Source organism: Gavialis gangeticus, unplaced genomic scaffold (genome assembly GCF_001723915.1).
Source record: "Gavialis gangeticus isolate Ggan-Ray unplaced genomic scaffold, GavGan_comp1, whole genome shotgun sequence".
Lineage (NCBI taxonomy): Eukaryota > Metazoa > Chordata > Crocodylia > Gavialidae > Gavialis > Gavialis gangeticus.
Window position 1 is genome coordinate 172,402,144 of NW_017729022.1, and position 9,142 is coordinate 172,411,285.

Here is a 9,142-nt window from a genome sequence, read left to right on the forward strand (position 1 = left end):
TGATGGAGAGGAGGTATAGATTGGACATCCGCAAGAACTACTTCACAGTTAGGGCGGCTAGGAGCTGGAACCAACTTCCAAGGGAAGTGGTGCTGGCCCCTACCCTGGGGGTCTTTAAGAAGAGGCTGGATGCCTACCTGGCTGGACTCATTTGAGTCCCGTTTCTTGTTTTTGGGATTTTGTTGTTCTCCCGCCCTGGCGGGGGGTCGGGCTAGAAGATCTACTAGGTCCCTTCTGACCCTTAATCTATGAAATCTATGAATTTGGGTCACATTAACATAAGCATGGTATGCAAGACTTGATCATGCTATCATTCTACTCAAGATTGGTTAGGGTCCTGCTGAAGCCAGGAGTCTAGTTATAGAGAAAATGGAGTGAATTCAGAGACAAGTAATTCAATGATATAAGAATTAATATGCAAACCATGAGGAAAGCTTAACAAAACTAAGTACATTTATGGTCAGAGAAAAGAAGATTAAGCATTATGATTTTCAAGTATTTGAAAAGATACCTAAAGAGAAGGGTAAGATTTTTTCTCCTTTGCTGTGGACAGCAGGATACAGGCAAAGGCTTTAAACTGCAGCAAAGAAGATTTAGATCAAATCTCAGGAAAAACTTAGAAACAATGGAAAAAGCTACCTAGCAAAGTTTTGAAATCTCCTTCTTCAACAGTTTTCAGAAGGAGACTAGAGCACATTTACCTGGGATGGTTCAGAACAAGTGCATCTGTGCAGATGATAGGATTAGGTGACCCTCGAGGTTCTTTCCACCCCTTTGATTCTATCTCAGGTCTCCAGTTTAATATTAATAGGTCAGAACTTTTTCAGTACTTGAATAGAAAATCTCCGTAAAGCATCAGCGATACCATGACATTAATTCTATTAGGAAAATGTTTTACTGTGCCAGTAAAAATCCATCCTTTGCCCAGTTTAACCTGGTCCACACAGGACCAAACCATCTCTAAGAACGTTGCTAGAGGTTAGCACAGTTTTGTATGAATTCTAAAACAGAGACCCTAAATGCTTGAGGTCATTTTAAGTGCCACAAGATCTTTCAGAACAAGGGTGGCCAGCCTGCAGCATGTGCCCCACAAATGGCGCAGAGAGCCTGTGACACATGGCAGACAGGGGAGGGAGCAGGGAATACTGTGGCAGATAGGGGCAGGGAGCAGAAACCAGAGCAGCAGGTCTGGCAGGGAGCACAGGGCAGGGAACAGAAAGCAAAGAAGCATTTCATACAGAGCAGGGGTTCTTAACCTGGGGTTCACAGACCCCCAAGGGGTCTGTGGATAGATTTCAGGGGGTCCGTGAACTTGGATGGGAAAAAAATTACATCTTTATTTTCACTAACCTCTAACTGAAATTTAGCATTTCCTTCAATTATGAATGTAGGCAACAAACCACAGTAGTATTACCAGTACCTGCGACTGTCACCAATAGAAATCACAGATATTTTCATATCACATCACAGTTGTTGCAGATATCTTGAAATATCATTTATGCTCATCAGTACTTCGAAATTATGGTAGTTATTAGACCCACCGCTAGATCGCATGTGATCGCAGTCTTCCTGTCTACAGACGCTCATTATTCTCAGAAGGGGTCCATAGGCTTCACCAGACTGCCAAAGGGGTCCACAGCACAAAAAAGGTTAAGAACCCCTGATATAGAGGAAGGGGACCAGAGTGGCACTCAGGGAGGGTGCAGGGCTTATGTTGTGGCATGCCTGCCAAAAAGTTTGATCCTTCCTGTTTTACAGCATGACCTTAGGTTCCCCAAATTGACCTGGATACAGGCAAATGCTGCATTCTGACTGTAATTCTCTCCAGCAATTTCTGGCAAATATAAAATTCTATGCTTCTTATCTTCAGTCTGCTTTATGCAAAGTTAAACATTACTTATTCATTCAAAATGAATATTCTTACCTTTTTTGATATAGATGATTTCACTTTCTTAAAAGCTTCTTCAAAGTGTTTTTGTCCAATCTTGATTTCTCCTTAGAAAAAGCACACAGTACAATAACTTAATGACTAGGATTTACCCATATATAATACCACTACACATATGGACTAATACCATTTTCTAAATAAATTCCAGGACAACATTAATGAAAATATTAAGATAATGAATTTCACTAACTGCACAGTCTATTATCCTCAGTGAGCCAATGATTTCATGAACTTTGAATTTCCATAGTGTATCTAATGCAAGCTATATGAACCTGAGCAACTCCTTTGTTTCTCTCTGCATCAGTTATAGGGCATCTAAATGATGACAATACATATATTTTAATAGGACTGTTTTAGATACAGCACTGATACCCAAGGCCTTGACCAACTGTAGCATACACTGAATTCAGCTAGAATTTAGGATGATCAACACTTGAAAGTAAGGCTTAAAATGACTCACTAAAATTAAACAGATGTTTTTCTGTGACAAAACTAGACACAATTACGGCTTCCTGGTTTCTAAGCTTGTGCTTTAACAAGACTGTGCCCAGACAAGGTGTTCTAGTATAAAGGGACTGCACCCTTTACACAGGCTGGCTTATACCAGCATCTTATCAGCACTTTCTGGTGCTCAAGGGATCAGGTGATTGGTTGCCCCCATTATCACCGATCCAACCTTGTATACTCTGTAGACATATCAGGCCAGCCCTTTACCTATATCTCTATCCAAAAAACCCTACATTAACAAATCAGTCTTAATGACCCTCCGCCACCACCTTTAAGAGAGGCTTTTGTTAGCCTGCTGCTGGCCACAAGAATTTCATTCTAAAAGAAAAAGTGGGTATTGTCTTGCACTCTCATGCAAATGTCTTGTCATATACATATAATTAACATCCTCCAAAATCAAGTTGCTACACAGAATTAGTACAATAACTAACATGAATACAGGTACAGTACAGTTTTATTGGACATACTGAATTAGCCAGTTATGTTTCTTCAAGGAACTTTTCAGTACCTGTTTGGTACTGCATTTCATCAAGATATGTCCAGCTTCACAAGAATGCCCTACCACTGTCTTTACTAAATATACACAGAGAGGCCTTGTGTATCTCTATCCAAAAAACCCCACATTAAATAAATCAGTGCAGTCAATTCAGGATTTCTCTGTGACAAAAGGATGGAAAAAAATCTGTCACTACTAATCAGGATTTGGGCCTAACTGTGCTAAAGGTCAATAAAAACTGTAAAAAGAAAGCAGAAAGAGGAAAAAGGTGGCGGTCTCTCCTTGCTTTGTAATGTCCAAGTGTTTCCTTGTTCTTTTCTACAAAATTCATATATACATACAAAGTCTGATGTTCCTCTTCCTCCTCTTGTTCATTTTAAGTTAACCAGGACAATTGCATTATTCAAATAAGAAGAAATCAAACTAAGGCTGGATCTTACTTTTAAGGCTCACCATTGTAGCATAAGTGAACAAATTCAGCAGCCTCAGTACTTATGGGAGAACAGCTACAGCACACGTTCCTTCTCACAAGCCATGAGTTAGGTGGGATGTTATTCTGCCTTTCTTGTTAAGTGTGTGCGAGTATTTCATTTTTTGTTGGCTCTTAGGTAAGGGCGCGAAGAATACATTTGAAAATAGTTTGACACACCTGCTCTAAACCAATGATGGTGGATGCCAGGAAGAGAAATAAACAGGGAATGAATCACTCTAGATATACCCTTTTCAGTGCTATCCCTCTAAAACATCTGCTCCTGCCACTGTTGAAGACAGGCTATGGGGCTAGACAGATTATTGAGTTGACCCAGTAGGGCACTTATGTTCTTCAAATGGGTAAACATGGCTTTAAAACCACAAGACCTGGTATAGGGACTTTAGGTGCAGTACTTCAGACAACTTGCTGATGAAACAATAGATTTCAAGTTTGTGGGATCCCTTAGTGACAGCTCTTCATTTGCATTTCTGAAAAATCAGACATTTCAGTGTGTAGAATTTGCATGGGACTGATTCATGCTCCCCCTGCACCCCATCACCAAAGGCCTTAATGACTGCTGAGCACATTATGGGATTGGATTTTGCACACAGGGGATCTTAACACTGTGCTTCCTTCCCACATACACACAGGAAAAAAAAAAATCTGTCCCCTGAGAGAAGTATAATCATCAGGATTTTCCTGATCCCAGGAAGTACACTCAGCTTGTTCAAACCTAACACTTCCTGATCCAAATATACAAAATTATATACATTCAATAATTTGCTTAACATGTTGTGGTAACAGCACAGGAGTTACCTCCAAAATGCATAATTACTTTTACACTTCCTAGTCCTATCCATGCAGAATTAAATCCATTCCAATGCACCTGTTGTATTCACCACTCTCTCCTAGAGATGATGCCTCCCAAAGGGTCTCACACATTGTCAACACACACTGACAACTGTTGTCATTTTAGTAAATTCCAACAGTTTAAGCAGCCTAACTTCAGAATTATCTTGAACTACTTTATAAACTTTCCCAGCCTACTCATCTTCCCTTGGTTGCATTTCAACTTTTAAAAAAAGATCATCTCACCTTTCCTGCTTTTGCTTTTCTGCAAGGCCATTTCTTGTCTCAAGGCACAAATAGAAGCTTCACGCACCAGAGCGGAAAGATCTGCCCCCCTAGAGGTAGATTATGGAAAGAAGGAGCTAGTTTAGGTCAGATGTCAACCAGCTGTCTGTGTGCAATGACACATACAAAAAGGCAGGAGAGTATTAAAAGACAGGATGATAATAGAACAATTTGTCAACAGCATTTATATCTGCAAAGAGAGAGAACGTCCTTTCTTATAAAAAAAAAAAAGAATTACTGATGATCAGAGCAAGTACAAACATTTACTGCTCTCAGAATAATTTATACAAATTGGGATAGGGGAGCAGAGAATGGTTAGAGAGTTTGGTACAAAAGTCACACACGCTTTTCAAACAACAGCTGGATTAGATCCATTCAAAGGATGCTATGATATTGTGTGAAAGATTATAGAGTGAATGAAGTGCATTTGATCCTGAGTAAAGCTTCTGTTGTAAGAGACACAAGAGAAAGGAATAAATGGCTTATTGACTCTTTACTGAAATGCTGCACCCACAAGATCTCTTTAATGCATCTGGATTAGCCATTTCAGATGCTAAATGGGGCTTTAAATTTACACTGCAGACATTCCCTGTCCACATAGTTATTCCCATGTTATTCTGTCTACTACCCAGGCCCCAGCTCCTTTTACTCTTTTCCCATTGCTACCAGTTTATTTTGAGGGATTTTTGCTCATCAGTTTGCTCTTTCCAGATGTCATTCCTGCCTTCTCACCCTCTTTCCAGTTGAGCTTGGCAGGGACTACCCATCACAAATCAAGCCATTGCTTGCTATGCATTATTTCTTCCTACCTCAGAGCTAATAAGTTATTTTTTTGCAGGGCTACCTATTATCATGGATAAAAAAGGGGAGAGACCTGACAGACTGGCTGAGAGTGAGCAAATCTAGTCATGCCTCCTCACACACAGGTTGAGAAATCCTGATTTTACAGTTAAGACACTGCTACCCACAAGTTAAGTGATCAGGCCAATCTAGCAACAGTAGCAAACATCAACTTTGTTTTTAAGTTTTAAAACAAATTCTTCACAAATCTAAAGATTGTTACATGCCACCAAATTGAAACCCATTCTTTGCTTAACCTTGTCCAAGCAATCTTCAGACAACATTATACCCTAATGTGAAATACTAGCACCCTCCTCTCATTTGAGCAGAGGCAGGAAAGAAAGCATCTGTGAATGTGAGTGCTGCCCTTCAATCTTGCAGGTGGAAGCTGGGGCAGACAGTGCAAACTTCATGTTTTGCAAATTTAATTTTGTGATTATAGCTGTAAATGAGACTTTTACAGGGCAGTGTAACCTCTATTTTGAGTTAAGACAGGCAAGAAGGGTTGAAAACTAGTCCAATCCTGACATGGTCAGTCTATTCTGGGCATTGTGTGGCCATGCTAGATGGGGAGAAATGTATTAGAGAGACAAGGGACTCCTACACCCATGCATGGGGCCTGCTTTTCCAGTGCGTTGGAGCAGACTTGATTGAGTTTGCTGGAGCATGACAACTGATGCACTCGGGCAACCCCATGTGTCCTGTGTATCAGTGTCATCATTTTTCTCCACGCTGACAAAATGGCAGTGGCATGCTTTGAAATAAAACACATCTGATGAGCTTTAGTTCAAAGCACCCTGCTGCCATTTTTTCAGCGCAGAGACGAGCAGTGATGCTGATACACGTAACATTTGGAGGCTTTTAAGTAGTGCAACTTACTAAGAATGCCCTCCCCGCTGCTGCTTTGTGGTGTTGAGCAGCCCTAATATGCTGATGCCCTGCCCATGTTGTTGCCCGTTACTCCCAAACCACACCCCCTCCAGTGCCCCTTGCTCCCAATGCAGTCTCTTTTCCCCTCCCTGGGTGCCCCTCACTCCCAAGCTGCAGCCTCCACCCCTCTGGTGTCCCTCACTCTCAACCCATAGCCCCACTTCCCTGCTGGTGCCCCTCACTCCTGACCCACAGTCCCCCGCCCCCCTGGGTCATGCTGGTGCCCCTCACTCCCAACCCACAGCCCTCTACCCCACTCAGCTCTGCTGGTGTTCCTCACTTCGGACCTACAGCCCCCTGCTGCCAGCGAAAGGGGGCTCCCAGCTGCCCCTGTCCAGCCATGTGCAGACTACAGGATGGTGGTCTGGGGGAACCTAGTGGAGACAGCCTCCAGCACGAGGTGCATGCAGAGCACCTCATGTAGAAGCACGGGCAGTGGCTGAGGCACCACATGCTGCCCTGTGCCACCAGCTGAGGCTGGGGCTGCAGTGCAATGGAGAGGACTAACACTGTGCTCCACAGCAGCAGTGTGAAGTGGAGCATGGCTCTGGCCCAGGCCATTCTGTGGGTAGTGGGAGGAGTATGAGAGGCTCCAGGCCCTGTCCTGTCTGGGCTGGAGTGCAATAGCTGTGACAGAGTGATTCCAGCCTCAGCACAGGCTGGAGGGAGCAGAAAAGGACGCCTGCAGCACCCCCGCACCATCCTGAGGCTCCTGCACTGTGCCAGGTGGCCTGGCACCACCCCTACCTCCACCCCCACAGCATGTCTTGGCTGCTGTGCCCCTGAGAGCACAGGCATCGACTCTGGCACCACTGGCCTGGCCATGCAGCTCCCTGGAGCCCCCAAAGGACCCCCTCCATCCCCTTCCCCTGCTGGAAGGGCAGATGCCTGCAGGCAGGCCCCACTGGCAGCAGCACAGAGCTGGGATCACTGGTAGCACCTAGCACTGTCTTAGACCTCTCTACCCCGAGGTCTGAACACCTTCCCCACCCCCTTGTTACCCACATGTCCCGGCCCCAGCACTCCAGACAGTCCCCAAGCCATGGCCCTCCATTCCCCTTCCCCCCCGCCCATACCTTTATCCAGCTGCCAGAGCTACTACCACTACCCTGCCTGGCTGTATGCTGGCCACATACATGTGCACACACACACACGTGGCACCCCGTGACGCCAATCATCCTCCCTCTGCTCCTCCGAGCCCCAAGCAGATACTTGAAGGCTGGAAGGCTGCCAGCCTGTAAGGGGAAACCTGCAATTTCCCATGATTTTTCTCCTTTAAAGAGGAAAAGCCAATTTTTTCCTGCAGCAAACAGAAGACCTGGATCCCTACTGATTTCAGCCGTAGGTAACAGAGGGTGAAGAGGAGGGGGAAGAGCAGGGGCTCTGGCAACTGTGGTGATAAGCACCATGGGCCAGATGACACACCTCTGCAGGCTGCATCTGGCCTGCAGGGCATGTTTGATAGCGTTGCTCTAGTGCTTTCAAGAGTAAAAGTATCTGTAGTTAAACTCCTTTGCTGAGCCTGTGTTCCTCGTTTGACTGTCGTGGTCTATCCAAAAGATTTTAATAGATGTCACAGCTACCCCAGCTAAGAGGGCACGTGTAAACAGCTGGAGCACTGGAGTTCACATTGTAGGCTCCCACTGCCAAAACAGGACATCAAGTACTCTCCCAAGGTATCTGCATTTGGGAACCCAGCAGTTTCACAGAGCTGCAATACAGTCATCATCAGTCACTACCCAGACCAAGAGGGCCCAAAAGCATACGGACTCAGGCCAGAGTTGCATTTACAACACAGTGGTGTGTGCCCAGATAGGGGAACCTGGGTCAAGTTGTAACAACCACCAGCATTCTCTTTTTACAACCACACAACACACCAGCTGAAAAACTATTTTTGCTAGGAGGAGTCTAGCAAATTTCTTAAACTATGATTTAAATAGCTACTTACTAATTATCTTTCTTGTTTTACCGTATAAACCAGTTTTATTGGACAAGTAAGAAATGTCAAGAGCATATAGTCTTCTAAGGAAGAAGCTTATTGCCATTAGTGACAGTAAAACCCTAATAGACAATCTAATTGTTTAATGCTTTTATGGAATTGTACACATCTAGAAATTTGCAAATGACCAACAACTGGTTGCCATCTCATGGAATTTGCCTCAGAACTACTGTATACTTAAGAATTTGTATTGTATATGTTATATCTGCAGTTTGGTGTAAGCTTTATGGGAAGAGACACAAAGGAAAGAAGAGAGATGGCACAGCTGCCTTTGCTAAGCAGTTTTTTGCAGTTGATAAAAAGTCAGGCACCTGAACAATCCTATGTAAGAAAAGGAAGTCTGTTGTATCGATAAAGTCTCATTGAATTCCTGGATAGCTTCTTTTTATTAACAATGAGGTAACACACCTTAATATAAGCCAGAGGACATTTGCTAGTACAGGAATTAGAGTTAAAAAAGAAGTCACTCACGTGTAACAATCACAGCGCTGATCATAAGCAATTACTTCAAGGTTTACATCAGTGTCCAGTGGAGGCTGAGTACCATCCTAAGAAGTTGGCAGTGATAGAAGGGAAGAGAGAAAGACAAAAAGCCCCAAAATTACTAATTCAACTACAAATATTGTGCTCAGGCAATATACATCCTGAAACTACAAGAGCAGGCCTGGACACTAGTGCATCTCAAAAACAGACAAACAGAATGGACTGCATTTAAAGAAACATTTGGTGTTGACACAGTGGAGAGAACACCAGATAATCCTACTTTGATTTTGCAATGTTCAACTTTAACTTTTTGGGTTTTTTTTTTTTTTTATA

General features: G+C 43.5%; 1 protein-coding gene across 4 annotated transcripts in view; it reads right to left on the reverse strand.

Moving 5' to 3' along the window:
* Nucleotides 1-9,142, reverse strand: part of NVL (nuclear VCP-like) — an 82,367-nt gene that overhangs the window by 10,916 nt on the left and 62,309 nt on the right. For 2 of the 4 annotated variants that reach the window (XM_019516513.1, XM_019516511.1), the window contains exons 20-22: nt 8,798-8,874; nt 4,519-4,607; nt 1,925-1,995 (exon numbers count right to left, since the gene is read on the reverse strand). In XM_019516513.1, the coding sequence (XP_019372058.1) occupies nt 1,925-1,995; nt 4,519-4,607; nt 8,798-8,874 (237 nt within the window). Of the gene's footprint in view, nt 1-1,924; nt 1,996-2,016; nt 3,912-4,518; nt 4,608-8,797; nt 8,875-9,142 lie in introns of those variants that run through there. The other 2 variants (XM_019516512.1, XM_019516515.1) reach the window with 2 other exon arrangements.